Source organism: Fistularia commersonii, chromosome 11, assembly GCF_037954325.1.
Source record: "Fistularia commersonii isolate RoL2024-O1a breed Wild chromosome 11, RoL_Fcom_v1.0, whole genome shotgun sequence".
Taxonomy (NCBI): Eukaryota; Metazoa; Chordata; class Actinopteri; order Syngnathiformes; family Fistulariidae; genus Fistularia; species Fistularia commersonii.
The window spans coordinates 222,612-245,204 of NC_141294.1; the positions used below are offsets into that span (position 1 = coordinate 222,612).

Sequence of the window (22,593 nt, forward strand, 5' to 3'; positions counted from 1 at the left end):
GATTGGTGTCGCTCGGGCCGTTAGTTTCTACTCGGATTTATTTTGACGTCACACCGACTTCCTTCCGCTACAGCGAGCGCGGGGAAACTTGACGGTCCGGTCGCCGACGCCTGGAAGCTAGCTAGCTTCAAATAACCCGCTTCAAATCCAGGCGGACAGACATATCTGACGGTTTGATTCGGTTCTCCGTTCGAGTTTACAGCTTACCGATCAGTCCGGAGATTTCCTGCGCCAGAAATGAGGACTTTGGAGGAGGTACGGGCGACGCTGCAGGTCGCCAAGCTGGAGGAGGAGGACCTGCAGAGGAGCGTCCAGTGCCTGAGCTTCGGCGAGAGCGTCTCCTCGGCGGACTACTGCCTCATGGAGCTGGACGACGCGCTTTGCAAACACCTCGAGGAGGGACGACGGTCAGATATCTGTTACCTACTCCCGACGACTCTGTGTGTGTGTGTGTGTGTGTGTGTGTGTGTGTGTGTGTGTGTGTGTGTGTGTGTGTGTGTGTGTGTGTGTGTGTGTGTGTGTGTGTGTTCCTATCCCTTGTCAGACAGGTTGCAGAGCCTGTGTTGGCGTCTCGATCGGGTGAGCCAGGGGAGAGCCAGGGGCCATGGTCATCTTAGAAAAACGTAAACATTGAGGCTCTCTGTGCCACTGGATTCAAAGAGGGCGTGAAATAGAGACGAATAAAGTCCTTTGAGAGGGGCCTTTTCTCTTTGGGAGATATTTAGATTTATTATATATGTCATGATATAGTGGCATGGATGGAGGAACCTAAAACATGAACAAATTCAAAATATAATGAAAAGCACTGTGTGGCAATGTATATTCAGATACTATTCTAATCCCAGTCCACCCACCCGACCTGCCTGAGGCGAAGCACCATGACGACGAGTTCTTGTTGTGTCCCTGCCAGCCTTGTGATCCGAGGGGACGAGGACGAGCGCGCCGTGCTGTGTAGTCACGACAAAACCTACGGCCTGAAAATCGCCGATACGTCCAACCTGCTGCTGTTCCTGCCCGGGTGTAAAACCCCGGACCAACTGGCCGACGGTCCGGACGTCTCCCGCGTGGCCCACGCTCAGGTGCGGCCCCATCCAGTCCCCCTCCGCTCAGCCAGCTTGCTCAATACGCCAGCCCGTTTACCGTGATACTCACGCGTCCTCGTCCCCTTTCGCAGGTTTGGGGGTTCTGTAACAGCTACTGGGAGCTGCGGAGGCAGCGCCCGAGGGTGAAGAAGCTGATGAAGGTTTTAAATGAGAATCCTTACGAAGGTCCTCCTTTGGCGGGGCAGGAGGAGAACACACAGAACAGGGTAAAGCATGTCCTCCCTCTCACATCCCACATAATGCCGGTTAAAAAATTTACCATGCGTGTTGTTATAGTGTGCGGTTATTATGGTAGCAGTGGATTTGACTGTGTCTCCCCGTTAGTACACCATGCAGGATCTGCTGGAGACGATCCAGGCCAGCGAGGAGGAGATAAAAAGTTGTTTAGAGACCATCCACGCCTGTCAGATAGAAGGTAAACTCACTATTGAATAGAAAGAAAGCGAGTTGTTGACGGAGAGTTCAGCTCTAATAAATACGGCCTCTCTCCAGGCTACTGGCGCGTGCTGGACTTCGACTACGAGATGAAGCTGCTCGGTCACGTGACCCAGCTGGTGGACTCCGAGTCCTGGTCTCTCAACAAGGTCCCCCTTGAAAGCAGCCTGGAAGAGCTGGCCCCCCTGGAGCCCAAGTGAGTCCGTGTCACGATCGGGAAAGGAAAAGATGGGAAGCCAAACGGTTATGTTCGTCTCTTGGGTGACTGATTTCAAGTGTGGAGAGGCGTCACGCTCTCTGTGCTTGGTTCACAGGGAGATGATCCGGCACTGTCTGAACTGCTACGGGACGCGTTTCACCGAGAACGGTACGTGCAGTGCCCAGAGCGTCCTGCACGCTATGCAAGTTCACGCTCCATAAGCTTCTCCGCGCTCCTCTCTTTGCCAGGCAAAGTGTACTACGCTCTCCACGGGGACAAAGTTTGCCGGGCCACGGCGCTGATGCTGCTGAAGAACGCCGTCAAGTTCAACCTCAGAGAGTTCCAGGAGGTCTGGCAGCAGAGCGTCCCCGACGGCATGAGCACCAGCCTGGATCAACTCAAGGTCTGGATCTGGCTATGAGGATTCGCGCGCACCGTATGCTTCGCGCATGATGTCATAAGTGGAACGATTTGAAAGTTGAGTCCGCAAAACAAACAAGGCTCGACACTCCCACTCGTGACTTTTAAAATCTGTGACTCGACCCTCCGTGAAACGGTAAATATGGACAAGAACGATAAATCGGGAGCGCTTTGAAAAAGCAGCCATGATATTTGTCACCGTATCCCTCGTCTTTGCCGTGGCATCGCATCACAACAGAGGAGCGGCTGGCTGTCTGCGCGGCCGGCTGCGGCTGGCTGCGGCTGGCTGCGGCTGTCTGCGCTGCTGGCTGCGGCTGGCTGCGGCCGGCTGCGGAGCTGTCTGCTGTCCACCTCTGCTCCATCATGGAGCAGAGGTCCTTTCTTGAGGTCCTCAAGATACTCAGAATGTCGTAAATCTTCCAGAGCGTAGCCTTGGTGGACCGCACCTCCCGCCCGGAGACCATCTGCCTGCTGCGGGTGGAAGATCTCCCAGAGGACACACAGGAACGCTTCAACCACCTCTTCACCATCAGAGAGAAATGGACAGAAGAGGACATCACGCCATACATACAGTTGGGTGGCGCCGTGTGGTCACATTTCAACGAAATATCATTTCAGCCGTCGTCTGAATCAGGCGTCGAAGACGGAGATACGTCTTGGCCTGGCTGACATGTGAGCGGTGAGTGTGGTGGGTTTTTAAGCTGTCATCTCTCACTGCCTTCCTTTTCCAGGGACTTGTGTGGAGAGAAGCAGACCACCGGAGCCCTGCTGACCAAATACGCTCGATCTTCCATGCAAAACGGCATCAAGGTCTTCAACTCCAGAAGGCCAGTGGCTACTTGAGGACATACATACATATATGTATATATTCCCCACCACCCGCTCTTTAGTCAGAAATATATGACAGCCTCTGGCTCACTACAACTCCCCAAAAGTATTTTCTGATTTTCACAGCGTTGAAGGTGTTTCAGGTGCAGTTTGCATGAAGCCCAGAAGGTGGAGGCATCTACCTGTAGATAGAACCTCCTTACCGAAGACAAGGACATTCACAGTAACCAGATGTTTATTGAAATACATCAATAAACTGTGTCGGTGACAGAAACTGCAACGATGTCAGGTCATCTAAAATAAATAAAACTAATTTTTCTAGTTCTTGTATTTGATGGTGTTATTGTATTTTTTTAGCATTATTCTTGATTAATAAAGTATTCTTGAAACTAAAGTATTAGCCAATTATATTTTACCAATGACTTAGTTGTCAGTTGATGTCTTATTTATAATAAGATGATGTTAGACGTGTGACAAAGATCGAACACGTCATGGACCAGCACTGACTGATAGTCCGGTCATGGAAAAAAACCCCTGTGGTCCTGTTCTTTCCCAAGCCTGCTGACGCTGACGGCCTGAATCCTACAACCACTCCGGTTAATGTGTGAAATTAGTAAAAAGCTAGATGTTCTTTTTCGGGCGTATTTTCTCGAATGTGGGGTTTAGGTAGGAAGCGTGGAGAGAAGAGATGAAGATGGAGGGGATAAAGACCTCCCGTTGATAATTAGATCATTATTCAATGACATTTCATTGGATTCAGTTTAGACGGATGCTGGAGTTGGAGCTGCCAGGCAGGAGGTCTCGAGGAAGACCAAAGAGAAGATTCATGGTCGTGGTGAGAGAGGATATGAAGGTAGTTGGTGAGAGAGGAGGGTACAGAGAATAGGGTTAGATGGAGAAAGTTCATTCGCTCTGCCAACCCCAGAGGGAAAAAGCCAAAAGGAGAAGAAGATATATGTATATATATATATATATATATATATGAGATCATAACACAGGAGATATTGGGCTTCTAATAATCGTCATAATTCATTAAAAGTCCAGTTTTCTGACCTAAACCTCTGATCCCGCAGTGTTTATCCCTGTTAGATAATGTCTGCCTGATTGTGACCAGGTCAGCTGTGCTGCGTGACTCAGTGTGTGTTCAGAGATCCACAGACTGTTGTTCTGTGCTAACACAACTGTCTACGTACGCGTGAATCAGCCGCTGAGGAAGAGGCGGACACATGCAGTTTCCGGCTTAAACACCTGTGAGCAAAGCACGTCTTTCCGGAAAGCGTCTCGTCCGAGTCAGGCGGCTGACGAGCCTTGACCTTCAGGCGTTAACCCTGCAAAATCACTTCTTCTGTAACTTCTTCTGAAACTGACCAACCGGGAGAATTTTTCTCGCTTCCTTTTTTTTTTCATCTGATCTCCCATCCCTTCATAACGTCACTCCTTCTTCATTTCTATTATCCTCCTTCCCCTTTTCCACGACTGGAGAACGTCAGTTTGACATCATCCTCATCATCGGAACAGTGAAGTATTGAAGTTCAAAGAAGGTGGAAGTGAGCTCAGTCATATGAGCATCGGCGTCGAGCGTCAACCGACATTTATTTACGACGTTGCTACACGGCCGACGCCGAGCAAAGTGTGCAGAGGTCACGGTAAAAGGTAATCAGACATTTCACTTGTCAAGGCACCTTGAAATGATAAAACAGAGACTTCAAGAGATGAGGTTGTTTAAAAAGTAGAAATGCAGGAAGGCGTACACATAACTCAATTATTAAAGACGTGGTCATTAGACACTTATTGTTCCTTGGTTAAGTACATTACTGTTCCCTCTCGCTCTGCACTTCCTGAGAAAGCTATGTGACCTTTACACAGAACTCACTCCACCTGAAGCGTCACCTCTCTGTCTCGCTCTGGGGATTCTGCTTTTAAACTCCCGTCTGAGGATCCAGGACCCACGTGATCCCCGGCCTCCGTCCTGACCGCCTCCCTGACCTGGCGAATAAAATGTTATCAAACAGCAGGGTGTCCTTCTTATTCCTCACGATTTCTGTTGATTTTTATTCATTTTTTTATTTTTTCCCCTTTAATTTGGATTCAAGAAAAGCGTTGAAGGGAGGGCGCCGGCGGACCCTATCTGGGCAGCATGTCCTTCAGGTCGGCCACGACGTAGGCCACCACGGCCCACAGGGCCGAGCAGAGGTCCATGTCTTTGGGGTTCTGAACGGTCATCGTGTCGCCTTCGGTGTGGTGAAACCAGAAGTACTGCTTATCATCCACATGTAGGCTGGCACCTGGATGAAAAACAGCAGGGAGGACACACACACACACACACACACAGAGCTGGCGGTCAGTTATTGAAAACAGTTAAAGCTGCTGAGCATGTGGAAAACAACTGCCAGAGATAAAAGTGCCAAGGCTGAGCGTCACTGACTGAAACCAGAGTGGATGACTCAGACGAGCGGGTCAAGCTGCTCCTCATCTGGCGTGATCTTGCCCAGACACGACTGAAACCTTTTCAACATTCCCCCTCGCCGCTCGCACACATCCACATCATTGGTCACCTGTTCCTGGCACCTTTGCTTCAAAAGAAGCTGCTGTCAACAGTTTCAATTCCTTCATAGCACCGGAGAGCACCATTGTCAGGGCTTTCACTTATTTGTTGTAAAACAGGGCGTGGAGGCGGGGCCTCGTTTTGGAGGCAATCGATTTGTCTCCTTAAAACCATAAACCTTGTTAACAGAAGCACGCTAAGTCCCGCTGACTCACCTCAAAGCTAACACTTGGGGCCACAGTGACATTTGTTTTTGTTTCTATCCCAGCCACTGAATCTCCCAGAAGAAGTGGAGCCCCGACGCCACTTCAAACTGCTCTTGATGAATCCAAACTGCTCACAACTCAGACGCGCAAGCATTTTGGTGACAACGGCAATGTTGAATGAGGCCGCCGAAAGCATCGGGGATCTTAATCACTGCTTCAGCTCCACTGAGAGGGGCTGAGATGGACTGCAATGATCCCGTGACTCCCAACTCGTTTCGCAGCAGCAGCAAGACGTACGAGGACCAGACGGTGCTGAGCTAAAAATAAATAACCACTGAAGTGTAAGAGTATAAAGTATAATCTTAAACTATATACATGCAATATACAGTACAATATCCAATACATACAATATACAGGAATAAATGGATAAGGGCACGGCGTGGCGCAGGAGGGCCAGCGATCGTCTCTGGAAGCCAACATTCCCGGTTGGATTCCTGCAGCCCTGCTGCTCCGCGCCCGGCCCGGCAGCTCGCTGCTCACGGTTCATCCACCGTGGCTTCAGTGCACAGAACCAGTTTCTCCTTGGAGACGACTAAAGGATCATTCATTTCATTCATGAGCAAAGTAGCACAGGAACTGATTGAATATCTTATGAAGGAGTCTCCGGCTCTGATGCCGCTTCCCCAACACACAGGCTGATAAAAGATCTCCAACATCTTGCCGCATACATTCAAGCATCTGAGACTCCTGAGGAAGTCCGGTCCGCTCATTCCTTTCCTGTACACACACACACACTCGGCCTTGGATCTCCGATCCGGTCCGCCGTCAGTCCCGACCCCCAGAAACACTCTAGTCCTCAAAGTCCTCGAGCATCTCCGCCAGCTCGGCCCTGATCTGTAGAGGCGTGTCCACCTTCCTCCTCCCTGGTCTTGCTGGCATTCAGCCTCAAGTGTTTGGGTTCAGTGCAGTCCACCAGTGTCCTGTGCACCCCCTCCTCGCACCTCCTCTTCCCCTCTTCTACCCCTCTTCTTCACCCATCCACAGCCGAGTCGTCCTTGCGTGGACTCTGTGTTGTGCTGGAGGCCGGTGGTGGTCCGAGCCAGGACTGAAGGAGAAGCACGGCTCCCCGAGGAGCTCCAGGTCAGACAGAACTCTGCCTGGACGTACAAACGGTGTCCTGCCCGTCAGGTGGTCAGTCATCCGGGAGATCAGCGAGCCGTTGACAACCATCACGCCATCAGAGTCCGGATGGTGCACTGGAGAAATCAGGGAATGTGAGATGCGGACGAGCCCGTCGCAGTAGGTAGATGACGGCGCCGTCGACTCTTCGGCTGGGCTGACGGGCAAACGGCAGCGGGTTCGGCACGGACTTCGTCTGTGTCTTCGGGTGGGCCGGGACCCGTCTCTCCAGAACCTTCACCACGTGAGCTGTGAGAGTCTTTGAGGTCTCGGGCGCGGGGGCCAGGCAGGACAGGGTGGGGGTTCTTCCTCCTGGCTGAGGCTCCGGCTGTAGAGGCGTCTCAGTACCGGGGTCCGCTGGCCGGCTGGAGCAGGTCTTCGCAATCCTGGGGAGATGCCGTCGGGACCTGCGGCCTCACGCCGGTGGAGTCTCTGCAGCTGTCTCCTGACGCGCTGTGCACGGGTGGCGTTCTCGACGGACCGCGGGAGGGAACGGGTGTGGAAGAGCGAGGAGAGGACCGGCCCCCCCGCTCGCCGCCACTGCCCGGCTCTCCCCTTAAACCCAGGATGCGCCTCGTTCCAAACCTCCGCCTTCCTCCTGAAGACGTTCCCGCCGCCTTCTCCTCGGCTCCTCTGTCCCCAGAGCCGGAGGCCCTCATCTCGTTGTTCAGCGGTTCCTTCGGGTCTTGTTGTCGGGGCAGCGGCGTAGAGTTTGGGCTGGCAGGACGGTATGTTCACACGGTCGGACGTGTTCTGCACCGCGGTCGGTCATGGTGTTGATGTGGATCTCATAGCGGTCCTGCGTTCATTAGAAGCCTCCTCTGTCCGCGGCACCGGATGCCTCTTTGGTCTTGGCATAAAGTAGATCCAGTGTTTTATTTTCACGTGTGTGACAATCCACATACTGGTGGAAGGTGGGAAGAAAAGTGTCCGAGGCAGCGTGATAAAAGTCCCCGGTAATGAGCGCGTCACGTCTGCGTGCTCGCCCATTAGCGTAGCGGCGGCGGAGCCGATGACGTCACGCAAAACCGACGGAGGGACGTAAACGGCGACCGCGATGGTGGACGTCAACTCCCGTGGAAGATCATAATGAGGTGCCCTCTTTCCTCCAACACGAGGTAAAAATTTCTTCTCGACCTTCGGCTGCATTCCTCCAGCCATGACAAATGTGCCATAAGAAATTCCAGCCTTGGATTTCGGCTAAGTCGTGTGACAGTCAGTCTGGATTGTGGACGGTGAAATCCGCTGTCCAAACCAGCTGTTACTTCATATTCTACAGGACACAGCAGCTCTTCAAGTCCTCGAAGCGTTTCCAGAAAGGATTTCCCACATTTGTACCGAGGCGCAGGAACTCAGACTGCAAAATGTGAGCAAACAGTTCCGATTAAGACTCCCTTCGAAGGTCACCCAGGGGTCGTCCGTTAACAGGAAAACATTTGTAAAAAAGAAAAGACAGGGATACAAAGTACGGGTCAGGAACCGGTTGGATCCGCGTGGGTATCTACCTCAGGTCAGAACGCGGAAGAGTTATTCACGTCAAAAATATGAACACCCAAATGACCCGAGTTCCCCCTGTGCTGAGTGTCGATGGTGTAAACACGGTGTGTCCATTCAAGCTCATTGCTACGGGTTGGAGCTTTTCTCCCACTTTTCTCCCGTGACCCCAGGGCACGAGGGCACGAGGGCCCGGAGGGCGTGCCTCAGCTCCAGGGAGGCGGAGGTCCATCAGAGGTTCGCCGTCAGTTGTTGTCGGTGTTTGGAAAATAAAGTTTGTAGCGGTCCGCGGCTCCGCCATCCTTCCTCGCACCATCATGATTTCTCATTCACCTTTAATTCGCTCTTTATAAATCGCTGAGATGAATAACATCTCGGTTAAGTGTGGCAATCCGGGCCGGTCCGGGGGGGTGGGGGGGGGGGGGGTCAACCGTGGAGCAGCAGCAGAAGTCAACACGCCAGCTGTGGTAATTCTATAATAATCTCCTAATCGGTGGAGGAGTCGTGACGGCGGCTGGTTTCGAAAGCTTTGGCCGGCTCCGTCCGTCACCGGCAGCATGCGTGGGATCAGGACGTTCAAAGTTACTTCATGACCAACCTCAGCGGAACGAATGACTTGTTTATCTCTGTTTAAAACTGTTGTTGATTACGCACACTGGCATTTCTCTCTAAATGTAAGAATGACTTCAGAAACCCCTGGAATATCATATATATATCAACCACAGAATATCATACTGATACCAAACGCGTGCAAGTATCTTTAACCTCGTGAATACACTGGTTTTCTCTTTGCGTTATATTCGGATGACCAGTATGGGGGGAAAGTGACTAATGCTCATTTGATATAAACACTTCCCTTCTTCGGGCCGATGTGACTTTTTTGTCAGGATACTTCCGTGTACGTTTGAGCCAACGGGGACAGCGAATGCAGTTTAAAACTGCATCAAGACCACACGCAACAATGTCTCTCATGAAGTGATGAAAAATCAGACCCATTGAAGGTTCCATGTGTTTCCAACAAGAATCTGTGCTGGGTCCACGGTTCATTTTTTTATATTTATACGTTAATGATCTCTGATGGAATTTTGTTTTATCGGCAGATGATCTGCCTTTAACTTGTTCCGGGGCACCTTCTGGAGACAGCGGAGAAAGAACTTGACGTGGAAAAGATGCTTCGAAGTTCATAAATTGTCACTAAATTTGAAGAAAACCAAATGTATATAATTGGGATAAAGCACAGACTTTAAACAAACGCAAATGATGATGGATAATATTGAAACAGAGATAGTAATTGTAAATATCTCTGACTTATTATAGATGATAAACTGAGTCGGAAAACACACGTAAATCATACGAAGAATGGAATATCTACATCACTGGCCATATGAAATACAACCAAATAGAACCTCGACCGTCTGTCGCTACATTTACTGCACCTAGCATGTATATTGCTTATCCTCTGGAGGTCTGCCCATAAACATATGAAATGTCATAAAACAATTTCTATTACAAGTGAGCAATAAGGAGGGCTATCAGCAGGGCCATTGATTAGGAACCCAAAACATATTCAGAAACTGACCGACCCCAAAAGACCCCCTGGTGAACTTTAAAAAGGCCTACATGTTGTATGAAGTGATACACGTGGTCCTGGGAGATGTTTCTGGGCCGAGACGGTCAACACCAACTGCGTGCTTCCATAAACAAGGGCGCAAACAAACGTACAACGCAGACGGCTATCAACTCAAGGAGTCAGTCTATGGAATTGTCTAAAATGGATATCGAAACGTGTAAGAAATGTGATGGATTTAAAAATCTGTTGGGGAAAAAATAAAATATAAAATACAAAACTGAGTTATGAACACCAGTGAGTGCTTGTGAACAGCCAATTGTTTGTCTAGCGTGCACATTTTATTCTTTTCTAAATGTCTACAAATGGTTGCAGAAAAAGCACTTCGGTCTACACTTTTTGGTCAAGACAAAGTTGACAAAGTTCTTGTTGGTTTTTTTTATAGGAATGACCGAATGATTAAATCGTATATGTATATTTTGTTATTAGTTCATGTCTAAATAAGTTAAAAGTCACCAGACAAAAAAAAAATCTAAACAAGCACAATGGCGTTACTGTGCGTCCATCCGGGAGAAGTGAGGCGACTGAGTTTCGGGTTATTTTCCCTGAAAATAAAGTTTGTTTTGACGCTAAACTCGGCGCTTCTTGCAACGCGTTCCTCTTGACGTCACAGACCGGAAGTCGTTATCCGAGTTGACGGAAGTTCTCTCGCCAAAGGCACGCCGGGGCTAAGCTAGCAGGGCTAAGCTAGCAGGGCTGAGCTAGCAGGGCTGAGCTAGCAGGGCTAAGCTAGCAGGGCTAAGCTAGCAGGGCTAAGCTAGCGAGGCTAAGCTAGTGAGGCTAAGCCCGCGAGGCTAAGCCCGCTCGGGAGGCTGCGGGACGCGCGGAGCCGCCATGACACTGAAAACCGGCCCAGAGAAGCGCACGGTCCGCGGCTGCAGCGCCAGCGACATCTCGCCGCCCCGCCGCCCCACAGAGAAGCGGCTGCACGACAAGCGATGGACTTTATTTTCGCAGACTTGCCTCGACCTGAGCCGGGTAAGTGTCTCCGGTGTGCGCGGCGCTCTGCTCGCCCGAGTGCGCAGAGAACAAGGGGCTGCACGACGCTGGAGTCGTGTCCAAATTATTACTGAAACAGGGATCCGTCCCGACAATCCGGGAGCCGTCCCTTAACGTCGCCACGGTGAGCCCGACTCCGCGACACCTCACAGCTGTGCTGGAAACAAACACGAGTAGCTCGCCACGCCGCTCCACGCCACGCCACGCCCCTCCACCCAAAGGAACTGCGCGTTGAGTGCAGTCTAATGTGTCTGCGTGAGTTGGAGGCAACAACAGAGGCGGCACTCGGCGGGTCCCGGTGTGATGGCTGATGCAGAACAGTATATTTGTCCATCACTGCGCCCTGGAGCTCAGAGCCTCATTATGGATGCAATATTCTTATTATTTAGCTGCACACACGAGAGCCGAGCCGTCGTAGAAAAGAGAGCATCCAAGGTCAAGTGGTCGCGTTCATGTTAAATCCACATTACCTACCGAACGAGCACAGCTTTCACCGACTTAGGAAGTTATTTGACCTCGTAACACCTTTTGCGGCGTTTCTTCTTTTTATGACTGCCGTGTTGACCGATGCCTCCTTTGTGTGCTCAGAGTCCCGGCGCCAGCTTCCGCAGATGATTCCCCGCTAGGAAAGAGGCGGCCTGCCAGACCGACCCGCCGGGGACCAGATCCGTGGGCACGCGGCTAACAGCCAGAACTCTCGACACTTTCCGGAGCGCAGGTTCGTATTTCGTCGTCTTCTCTTTTGTGAAATGAATCAGGACTACTTTTTGGATAGTAAATTACGATAACGGCTGCTCGCCACGAATCTGTCCTCGCCGGGGGGGGGGCTCAGGACCGTCCGTTACTCTCCCTGCAACCGACAGCGGCGAAGAGGCCTCGGCTCGGCCCGTCGGACGAGGAGGAAGGCCTTTTGCGCCGCGGCTTGTCCGCGACCGCCGAGCGGCCGGAGGAGTCGACGTGACCGAGCTGCGTCCACGCCACGTTGCTCTTGTTTGTTTGTTTTTTCTACCCGGTTAGAAACCAAAACGAGTGAAGTTGAATCTGACGTCACGGTACGATGTCCCAAAGTCACCGTGTCCGTTCAGCACCTGTTTGTCGCTTTGGACGAGAGATGGGTTGAACGGTACCTGAAAATGAGGTAGGGGACTGGAATCCGCGCATCCAACCACATGATCAGCACTCAAGAGCGGCGTGAAAGTAACGTCTCCATCAAGACCGCTAATCTGAAAGTGTCTTTGGACGAAGCTTCAAAGACTCATCAGACGGCCTGCGGTTGTCGGTCTGTGCAGTCGCTGCTCGTGGAAAGAGGAAGTTCAACATGTTCTTCGTGTGGGCTTTTTTAAACTACCTTTAACCACCAAATGTTCTACAAACGCTCCCTGTGCGCAATATATTGTAATAAAACTAGACCGGGGCGGAGAGTAGGAGCTGAAAATAGCACTGATCAGCATTGAAAGCCGGTGGGAAAGGAACTCAACTGTCAAACGGAAAGCGAGTCTTGGGTGGCCATCGAGCCGACCTGCGTGTCCGATGCAGGTCTGTAGGCGGGATGGTTCAGCTGACAATGTACGGAAGTGACTTTCTTCATGTTTTGTCTTTGCTTTTTTAAAAAAAATAAAAACTATTCTTAAGTCGATGTCATTAAAACCCAGATCAGTTTTCCGTGCTGTTATTTCTACAAATGCTTTCGGATTGACAAGGATCAACAGGGAGCTTCGACGCCAACTGATGAAAGGTCATCTTGTCTCCGTCCCGGCCCTCGGCTTGTTTGGAAGCTCCATCCTAAAGCGTAAGCAACTTTAACTGGATGCCAGTGAACCCGACGTGGCTCGGACCGAGGTCAGCGATGCTAATGCCTCAGGATCGGCTGTAGCGGTCCAGGACCCCATCTTCTCAAACACGGACCGTTCTTTCCCAAATCATTCCCAACATCCGCTTCCTCAAACACGTCTCAAACTGACCTAGAGGTTCCTAAGAAAGGTAACCGAAAAGCAGTGATGATGCTTTCTAACATTGACGTTCCAAGTTAATCCCACAGCTATTTCTTCTACTTCTCCTCTGGTCTTTTCCCTTCAAGGTCTCTGCAGTGAATCCACCTTCTCCATCTCAGCCTGTTCTCTGGATCCTCCTCTCACACCAACGACCTTCCTATCCCCTCTCACTCCATCCATCTTCTCTGGTCTTCCTCCAGACCTCCAACTCCAGCATCCGTCTGCTAAGTTAATCCCACACCTAAACGTTGTTGAAACAGCATATCTTAACTCTTGTGGTTGTGTTGTCTGTACTCTTTTACGCGTATGGCCAGTTTCAAATATTAGTTTTGTATATACATACATATATAAATATTTATAGATATAAAAACTTTATTTCTCCGCAATGTCAGCCTATAACACCATGTTTGAAGAATGAAGAAATGCCAGTATTTTCGAAAGGTGGCAGACCTTTTTGTCCAGATAATTACCACAGGGAAACTAACATGCGATTTAGTTATTATTTATAGATTTATATCGGCCTTTCTGATGAGACGTAAACGAGCAGGAGCTCCTGCTGGTAATGGGATAGTAGTGTGGCGTGAAAAATGAATGTCTGGTACTATGGGATGGCTCCTCGTGAGCTGCCGCCTCACCGTGGTGGAAGGGTCGGCGTGTCCCAGCGATCCTGGTATCCAGGCTGTCGGGGGCTTCTTGCCCCTGGAAGGGTCACCGAGACACGCAGGTCCGGACAAAGTGTGGCTCAGAAGACCCTCATGAAGAAGAAAATCACCCGGTCGCCCCTCGCCGGACAGGGGTCACCCCTCAGCCCCGGGGACGGGGCTCGGCCGGGCACGGGCCGAAGGAACGATGTGGGTTCCTCTTCCCCCGGCTCACCACCCACAGGAAGGGCCCAGGGGGCGGCGCAGCCCGAGCCGTGCGGTACCCGGAGCGGGGGACCTCGGCGGTCCCGTCCTCGGACCCACAAACTGGCTCCCGGGACGTGGAATGCCACCTCTCTGGTGGGGAAGGAGCCCGAGCCCGAGCCGGTGTGATACGGTATTTCGGGCACATCCGTCCGTCCGGGCTCGACCGGGCAGAAGACCCAGGACACGCCGGACAGACTGTGTCTCCAGGCTGGCCTGGGAACGACTCGGGGGTCCAGACAAACTGGACCATGTGGCGCAGAAGAGGGGCGTCTGGGCCTCGCAGCTCCGGCTGCTGCCCCGACACCCAACTCTGATAGGCAGGAGAAGATGGACGGATGGACGGATGGACGGATGGACGGTCTACAGGGTGGATGCAAATATCCCAGACTCCCTGAAGGGGTGAACATTTTATCCCAAACAGCTTTTCTGTCGTTGGGTACGGTTACGCATTCAGAAAGTTGCTCCAAAGCTTCGAAAGGTTTCACTTTGCCAAAACAAAAATAGGATGTCCGCATTGAAGCCAACGCAGTTCCCAGCCAAATAGCGTATTTTACCAGTTCTTTCCATTGCTGCTAAAATACAGATTTGAAATATGTTGTGCAACTAAAATATTATCACGTGTGACTTAAGACAGATGCTGCAGACTTGCTCTGAACAGCAGGTTTGCAAAACCATGGACCCAGTTGTGCAAATTGCAAAAAATGCAAGCCACAAGAGCAGAAGAGATTTCTTAGGAAAACAAATGCACGAACCGTCTTTACACAATTCATGATCTCATTCCTCTGAGGATCCTCATAAATAAAGCTCTACAAAGTGATACTAGCACAAATTAAATCTAGCAGACTAGCCTGAGCAAGCTACATGTCATGAGACAATACGGCATCAACAAGTTCTTTCATCGGTAGAAAGTTCGTAAAGTTTGAGTGGAACACGCAAACCGGAAAGCGCACGAGAAAACACAGCGCGGTTCGGCAACGCCATCGGCCAGGGAGGTGGAGAGGTTTTAGGTTGTGACGGCAGGCGGCGCACAGGAGGGGCTGTAGGGCGGCGTGAGAGGTTAGCGGGAAGGAACCGTTTTAAGTTGCGCTCTGAAAGGTGAGAATCAAGGATCTGAACTTGAAGGCCACGGCAACAGAGGCAACGGAGGCAGATGGAGGAACAAGAGCCCTGGGTGTTTTATGGACTATTTGCAGATTAGACGCGCATCATCCGCAGGGCCTCGAGCGCTGCAGGGGAAACTGTCAGTCAGGATTTAGAGCCCATGACCAGGAGGATTCGTGACTTGCTGCTGCTCAGACACGTGGGATCTAATCTTCCTGCTGCTGCACTGGGAAAAACCACGGAGGCCGTGGAAACCGTGCGGAGACGGTCGGCCGTTCAAGGAAAAAAAAGAAGTCCGATTTTGAACAGACTTTTTTTTTTGCCCGTCAGCACGAGACAGGCAGTTTGTCATTTGCCGCCTTCCCTTCGTGAGTTTCCCTTCAAGCTAGTGATTCTGTGTGCACGGTATGTTCACAGGAGATTCTTTTCTGTAAATTGCTCAGGTTCTCGACTGAACCACCGACTTCCTATTTCCCACTGCGACTGCAGTGAACCGTCTGCGCGAATGCCCTGGAGCGTCTGCGCACCCACGTCGTCCCGGCTTTTGAAAAACGCCCATGCGGATTCAACTGACCTGGTACTCCCGCCTTCATCCACACCTCGATGTCCTCGCCCTCTGCGTTTCCCTCCAGTCTGGTCGTGTTAATGGGAGCCAACAGTTTGACCACTTGCTCCATCACCTGTTGAAACACACTTATGATCAGTAGCTAAACTGCCACGGTTCTCATATGTTATATTCTTTTATGTCACAGCCGATGCCAATCCAAAGGACCTGAACTGGTTTTCTAGTTTTTGAATTGAATTCCAAGTAGTGATATTCCTTGACGGAACAGCGAGACGCTACAATCTTCTGCCGATGTAAAAGAGGGATTCTTGATTTGTTTTCAGTCCTACCTTCTGTGCCGCCTCGCTGCCAGCAAACTGCAGGGCCAGCGGTCTGAATGTCCCCAAGTCAGACTCCATGACCAGGTCAAAGTTGGACACGTTCCCCTTGGTAGGAGACAATGGCAAAGGCCAGGAAACCGTCAGAAAAGGCAAAAACCAAAAGGGGCCGTTCCAAACGTCACGAGGGATCTTATCCAAAGCGAAACTTCAGAAATGCGAACCCTATTTATTTTTGAGGCGCTTTTGAATAAACGACTTCCGCTTCAAATGGCTGTGAAAAGTATGATTAGCGAGGTAAAACCGGAGTCAGAATTCTGCACCGTGGTCATTCCTGCTGCCGGGATGAAAGGGTGAACTGCCAACCATCTGGGGTTGCTTTACACTTTAGTCATCTGTGCAGCGGCGCGTTGAGCGTCGCCACATATTCGTAGCACAAGGAACTTTATTGGCTTCTTTAGGCCTTCACGTGTTTTCTCCGTAACACGGTTGTACTCGTACCTTGTGTCGGTCGTAGTACTGCTGCGCTCCGACCCCACCTTGCTCCTCAGCCGTCCACAGAACTGTTCTCATGGTTCTCCTCGGCCGCAACCCTGTCAAAGAGTCCGATGAACACGTCAAAAAACAAGCGTTTCAGTGTTTTCTTTTTTCCTTTCTTCTATCTCTATATGTACACGTTTACGCGGTAAGATTTTCTGTCCGTAAAGGACGTGCCGCCTCCGTCACATTTCTACTTGCTGAACAATTGTGCAAACTGTGCTTTTCGGCCTCCTCCCCAAACAGAATGGTCGGTCATATGAGGTGAAGGACGTCGCATTTGTGTTTGTCCGCTGAGTCCCGCATGGCTTTCTGCCGTGTCCACGTTACCCAGGTCTTTGATGAGCGACAGGGCTTCCCAAGAAATGATGGCTCCGCCACCGTCGTCCATGGAGCCCTGGCCGACGTCCCAGCTGTCCAAATGGCCGCTCAGCAGCACCACCTGGTCCATGCGGCGATACAGAGAAGACGAGCGCCGTCACGGAACGGAACGTGATTTACCAATCGCTTTCACCGGCCGCTCCCACGCAACTGCGTCGAAGATCGTGACGCGCGTATCTACGAGCCGCCCGCGGTCGAGCCACGAGAAACTTCAAATCGAGTCGCCCTGGACTCGACTACATAGCAAAATACATAGCTGGGTGACTGTGCTGAGAATTATGAGGGGTGGAATCCTGGCACGAGGATGCTCGGGTCTGATGTTCATCGCCAAAAGGGAAAAACAAGCCTGACCTGCGAAAAGCAGGTGAGGCCAAGGATCCGGAGGGCGTGTCTCCCGGCCGCCACAAAAAAAGCCAAAGGTCCCGTGTCGTTTTAAGATAAGTCCGGAGTGGCGGCGGCGGAGCGCGAGCCGCGCATTCCAGCCCCATCAAAGCACGGATTCCTTTCACAATGGAAGCCTGTAAAATTCCCATTACTATCACTAACTCGCACACGCTTATTTTGCAGAGTTGGGACGCTAAACAAATGGGCCAAGTCATTCGAACACATGGTTTCGAGTGTGTCTTATCATGGCATCGTCACACACAAAGAAGATGGACTTCGTATCGGTTTGGAAAATAAGAGCCGCGTTAACTTTCCTGTGAATAAGCCGTCCGGAGCCGCTCTCTTGTTGCCCCGTGCACGTCTGTGAGTCACCGCCGTGCTTTTGCAATGCCTGTTTGTCTTGCAGCGTGTTTGTCTTGCGGGGCCAATGACTTTGAACAAACAAGTTATGCACATAAGATTTCATCCAAGTTCTAACGGGTTATTACTGTCAATGTCCCGGATTTGGAATTTGCTCTGAACACCGATTTGGTAATAATTCAACGGAGCGCCAGGTTGGCTCCGTCTTATCCAGAAACTATCATTTAAGCGTACTTTGTCTCTGTTTTACCGCGCGTCGTGGTGTGTTTACACGGTGTCCGTAGAGATGAGTAAATACTGAGTAACTGTTGAGTCCGCATCTCGTGAGCGCGACGTGCACTTTTAAAAAGGGGATGTTTCAATTTGGTCCGGTGCCGTGCGGTTTGGTTTGGATTAACGAAAAAATCATCTGAAATAAAAACAGAACGCATAATGTGCGCCTGTAGCCATCGCTAAAATCATTTATGTTACGGTATGATAATGAACAAAAAGCCCAAACACGAGGACATTCGACTGTTTCAAGCATCATTATTATATTGTATGTTAGTTGAGTGGGTGGAAAAAAGACATCCTGACTCTGATGAGTTCTTGTATGATTTAACTGGAAATGACTCACTAACCCAAAGCACATCTCTCCCACAGACACACACACACACACACACACACACACACACACACACACACACACACACACACACACACACACACACAATTCAACCACAATTGCTGCTACTGCCAACCAGAGCGAAAAGGTCCAAGAGCCAGAGATGATGTCAACCATGCCGTAAGTTACGTTTCCACCCTCCGCTGTGAAGACCGAGCCGCTTCCCAGATGAGAAAAGTATCGTCTTACAAGAGCCGCCTTCTTATAATCCGAGTCTCCTGACACGTTTCCTTTTTTTCCAGTTCACTCCATTCACAAAATGATTTAAACAAGAGAGAGAGCTGCTTGTAAAGTCCACTACCATTACACAGATTGGAGACACATTGAGCGCATATAATAGTATAATGACTCGCTTTATGTTCTTTGTTAGCAATAAAATTCGGGAATTTTGTGTTTGGCATTTGGGAACGAGCTGCCCGAGCCAGAGGATTTTTTTCGCTGTTGTCGTTTTCTTTCAAACCGTCCGCCGAGCGCGTCTCGACATCCACGGCCCCGAGGCTGCGAAGGAGTGAAAGTCGGTGGTCGCGATCTTTGGGAAATTCCCTTTATCTACAGAGAGAAATTGTTCGGATATGACTCGGCGACTGCCGCGATCCACACTTTACGCTTTACGCTCGCGCTCGCAGCCGGCCTCCCGAAAGGGTTTGCTTCACCCAAGAGAGAAGGTCTCCTCCGGCTCGGTCGGACAGGAAGTCTGAAAAGTCAGGTAATAAAATTGTCACACGGCGTGACGAAGAAACAGGCCGAAGTCGCTATTTCTCCAAATTGTCTACTGGTTCAGTTTCCTGTTTTTAGCCCGGGGGAAGGTCCGTTGGTTTGAGCCCGGTGAGCGTCTGCACCGAGACACGTCCGGCCCAAATGTGTCCCTCTGGTCTTTTCCCTTCAGGGTCTCCACAGTGAATCCACCTTCTCCATCCAACCCTCTTCCCTGGATCCTCCTCGCTCACACCAACTTCACTTCCTCTCCCACACGTCCATCCACCTTCCCTCCGGTCTTCTTCTGCACCTCTGATCCAGCATCCGTCCACCCAGTTGTATATTGTATCTACTATATTGACTCTCCCTCCTCCGTCCATGACCTGAACCATCTCTGACCTTCTGCCCGAAACATCTACCATGTGACGGCCTCGTTCCCGATCCTCTCCGTCCCGGTCGCTCCCAAACAGAACCCCGGCATCTTCATCCCTGCGACCTCCGGCTCGGCCTCCCGTCTGTCGGTCGCTGTCGGTGTTTGTAGATCATCTCCCCACCGTCTCCCCACCTTTCCTTTCCTTCTGGCCGATCTCCTTCTATCTCTTCATACCCCTGACACTTTTCTCCGCCCGCTCCGACCTGCCCGAACCCGTCCCTTCAACTCTTCTGGATACACAACTCTACGTGTGAAAGTCCTTTCCAGAAACAGCAGGGCAACATATGTTTGATTCAGTGAGACCGGCCTCATCTCAGGCGGCGTGATGACGGGTAAACAGGCTACCTGCTCGGGGAACTCCCAGCCCTTTATCTCGGCCACCGTGTTGAAGGAATCGGCGTCAGGCAGAGTCCGGGCTTCCATCGTCAGTTTGACCGCGATCGTCTCTCCGCGCCGCGCCAGGCGCCACATCAGCTCGGCGTCCTCCACGGTGATGCAGGCGACGGGGATGGGCTTCACTCCTTCTTCGTAGTCCTGCCAGCCTGTGTGGGGACTGGAAGGGAACGGGCGCCGCCCTTTAAACCAAGCAAACGGGCCTTTTCCAAGATGTTACCGTTACCGAGATTCGGGACGGGGAAGGATGTAAAAATATACACATTGAATGCGGTCTGCGAGGTTTTACACGCTATCTAAAAGTCCTGTAACTACTTTTGGAGTCTGCAAAATCTTGACTTGACAGAGCGAGCTTCATCCGATTGGCTCGACTGTTCTCCGTTCGGGAGAATTCACTCGGTCGACGGGCGACTCGGCGAGAAATCCCCGCGAAGTCAGCAAAATGTTGCCGAACAACCGCGGGCGAGTTACCGCTCATGTCGTCTCGAGGGTTCATGTCTGCGGTGGGATCTCCCGCCCCCGAGCGCACGGTGCGAGTCGATAGAGAGAAAGGAGGTTCATTTCGGGAGCGTCCGAGCTCAGCGGTACCTGTTGATGGAGAAGGGGGTGATGGACCGAACGAGCGCGGCCACGGCCCCCGCTTTCGATGCCTCGGAGGCGCCGCGGGAACGGTACGCCACCGTCTCCCCGTAGGAGACGAACGGCTGGTTGAAAACCACGATCTTCCCCTCGGCGTCGCTGGCTCTTTGTCTCAGTTCCTGAAAAGACTTGACCACCATCACTTCCGCCTGAATGCCTGGAGAGGACGGGGTCGGTGAGAGGGCGGGACACGACGTGTGCGGAAACCCTCGTATTTATGCTACGGAAAAACAAACTCGGGACGTTTGGCAGAACTCCCCGTCGGTTTAAGACCGACGTTCAGGCGATCCGCGTCCGCCAAGGGGCGAGTAGAAGCGAGGCAGTTACCCTCCGCCGGCGTCCCCACGCTGCTTCCGAGCCCCAACAGAGCTAGTTTTTTGGCCCGGGGCAAAATCATTTCCGCACTCTCCCTCCCTCTCACCCAGTGGGGGATTTTGACGGCCTCTGAAGGAGAGACATGGAACGAAGAGGTCGTCGGTTAGAGACGGCGCGGCGGAAAACTCGCCGCGCGACCGGCGGACGCACAACGCTCACCCAGGTGGACGTCCAAGCCGTCTTGCTTCATGGCTTTTTCCATGTACCGAATAGCCATCTCCAGGTTGGCCGAGCCGCTGATGCGGTTCCCCACGGTGTCGGTGAAGTCGGCCAGCCGCCTGTAAGACCTGTTCTGGGCGGCTCCGGACACGGCCAGGTCGATGATCGTCTTGGCCACCTCCTCGTATTTCGCCACCTCGGCCGCCACGTCTGAAGGCGAGTTGACACAACGGACGAATCCTCCGTGAGAGCCGGTCCACCCAGAGAAGCGGCCTTCCCCGCGCGGCTTCGGCTACCTTGGAGTTCAGCGTCGCTCAGGCAGCTGGCGGATGGCGGCGCAGACATCAGCCGCAGGAAGAAGAAGAGCAGGAGGGCGGCCGCTCGGACATCCTCGGGCATCTGAGGATTGGCACATCAAAACAGGACGCTTACCGAGCCGAGCCGATCCGAGCCGGCAGCTTCATGAAACCTCCGCGTGTTTGACTTCGATCAATGCCGCGCGCCGTCCAGTGCGCCGACAGCAAGTGCACGTTTACACTCGTGTACACGCGCCGCTCCCGACGACACGTGAGCGGGGATGAAACCACCGAGCTTGAAAACACAGGCTGAGTCAACAGGAGACGAGGTCATTGAAGGTACCAGCCTCACACAGTCAACATTTCAAGTGACACACTTAAAATATTCCATTTAAAAGAGAAAAGGAGTCCAAACCCTTCAGTTCCGGTCTGCCTTTCAGCTTTGTAAAGGGTCCGGGGCTTCTCCAGAGAAGAAGAGTCACGGTTAAAAGACAGAATGATAATAACAATGATGATGATGATGATGATGACTCTACCGTGGAACTCCAGAGAGGAAGCTTCACCTGTCTCCGTTTGTGCGCTCGTTTTATGCGGTGTGTGTTTAGTGGGAGGACCGCTTCCGCCCGCGCCTTTCACAATAAAAGCTTTCGGATGAACGTCCTCCAAAGAGGGAAAAGGACTTTGTCTCAACATTGTGAAACGTGCTGCTGCGATCGCCTCCTCCATTTGACATTGGAATGCCGTATAAAGTCCCGTCCATCTTCGCGTCGATGACAATGAAGGCGTAAAGATGTTGACTCTTGGGTAGCATGACTACGATTTACAAGACAGAAACAAGCCGTGCGTCAGTTCTGTGTGTTAAAAGTCCAATCTGTGCAGCGAATACCAGGCTGCACATTGTTTTCTGAATAATTATTGCCAGAAATCATTGTTTGCTGTAAAACTCGGTGCACGCGGTTGAGCCAAAGTGCAGCGCAATGAGGTACGATCCAATGACGAGGCGTTTATTCCTGCGCTCCTTGTCTTCGTCAAAGACGCCCCGGCAGCGTTTAGAAACCATTTACTCGTTCTCACGTCAAATATGTAAAAATGGGAAATCACCCTCGTATCATGCCTACCTGCTTGTTATCGCTTTTTTAGCCTGGAATCTAAAAATAAAGCAGCTCAGCACAACCGGGTCTATCGTCCGGTGCTTTGAGTTATCAAATATGGAGAAAAGGGGAAAAAATGGGAGCTGCGTTCCATCCAGCGTTTAAACTCCTATGACTGTGTATTAATACAATGTTTTGCTCTACAACAACCTGAGAGAACCATGATTTTGTTTTATGAATTTCTGAGCACACATTACAGAGTGGTTTC

General features: G+C 51.4%; 2 protein-coding genes and 1 long non-coding RNA gene across 4 annotated transcripts; 2 read left to right on the top strand and 1 right to left on the bottom strand.

Moving 5' to 3' along the window:
• The first annotated feature begins 57 nt into the window (after positions 1-57).
• On the top strand, positions 58-3,368 carry dscc1 (DNA replication and sister chromatid cohesion 1). The gene is made up of 9 exons (XM_086155969.1): positions 58-407; positions 911-1,079; positions 1,175-1,309; positions 1,428-1,518; positions 1,596-1,734; positions 1,853-1,905; positions 1,986-2,140; positions 2,581-2,729; positions 2,889-3,368. The coding sequence occupies exons 1-9, from the start codon at positions 238-240 to the stop codon at positions 2,998-3,000; spliced, it is 1,173 nt and encodes a 390-aa protein (XP_086012095.1). The 5' UTR covers positions 58-237; the 3' UTR covers positions 3,001-3,368.
• A 1,321-nt stretch (positions 3,369-4,689) lies between these two features.
• Positions 4,690-21,869, bottom strand: LOC147229154 (carboxypeptidase Q-like). Of its 2 annotated transcripts, XM_086155971.1 has the most exons (12): positions 21,771-21,869; positions 21,650-21,693; positions 21,235-21,337; positions 20,939-21,148; positions 20,732-20,848; positions 20,354-20,561; positions 19,718-19,925; positions 16,785-16,896; positions 16,419-16,510; positions 15,930-16,025; positions 15,610-15,715; positions 4,690-5,270 (listed from the first exon to the last, which is right to left on the bottom strand). In XM_086155971.1, exons 3-12 carry the CDS (start codon positions 21,335-21,337, stop codon positions 5,110-5,112), a joined length of 1,413 nt encoding a protein of 470 aa, XP_086012097.1. In that variant the 5' UTR covers positions 21,650-21,693; positions 21,771-21,869; the 3' UTR covers positions 4,690-5,109. The 2 variants fall into 2 exon arrangements, with proteins under 2 accessions (XP_086012097.1, XP_086012096.1); XM_086155970.1 differs by having other exon boundaries at positions 21,650-21,809.
• Positions 10,514-13,394, top strand: LOC147229155 (uncharacterized). The gene is made up of 4 exons (XR_015106861.1): positions 10,514-11,014; positions 11,624-11,753; positions 12,736-13,015; positions 13,113-13,394. It is a non-coding gene; the product is annotated as an uncharacterized LOC147229155 (long non-coding RNA).
• Positions 21,870-22,593: the final 724 nt, after the last annotated feature.

What these genes read in the sequence shown, in the direction of transcription:
- dscc1 (XM_086155969.1), top strand. Translation starts at nt 238, where the DNA reads ATGAGGACTTTGGAGGAGGTACGGGCGACGCTGCAGGTCGCCAAGCTG. An exon ending in CTGGCCCCCCTGGAGCCCAA is followed by an intron (nt 1,735 to 1,852) that starts GTGAGTCCGTGT and finishes CTTGGTTCACAG; the next exon opens with GGAGATGATCCGGCACTGTC. An exon ending in GACATCACGCCATACATACA is followed by an intron (nt 2,730 to 2,888) that starts GTTGGGTGGCGC and finishes TTCCTTTTCCAG; the next exon opens with GGACTTGTGTGGAGAGAAGC.
- LOC147229154 (XM_086155971.1), bottom strand. Translation starts at nt 21,337, where the DNA reads ATGCCCGAGGATGTCCGAGCGGCCGCCCTCCTGCTCTTCTTCTTCCTG. An exon ending in GTCGCTCATCAAAGACCTGG is followed by an intron (nt 16,511 to 16,784) that starts GTAACGTGGACA and finishes ACTCTTTGACAG; the next exon opens with GGTTGCGGCCGAGGAGAACC. An exon ending in AGTACTACGACCGACACAAG is followed by an intron (nt 16,026 to 16,418) that starts GTACGAGTACAA and finishes TCTCCTACCAAG; the next exon opens with GGGAACGTGTCCAACTTTGA.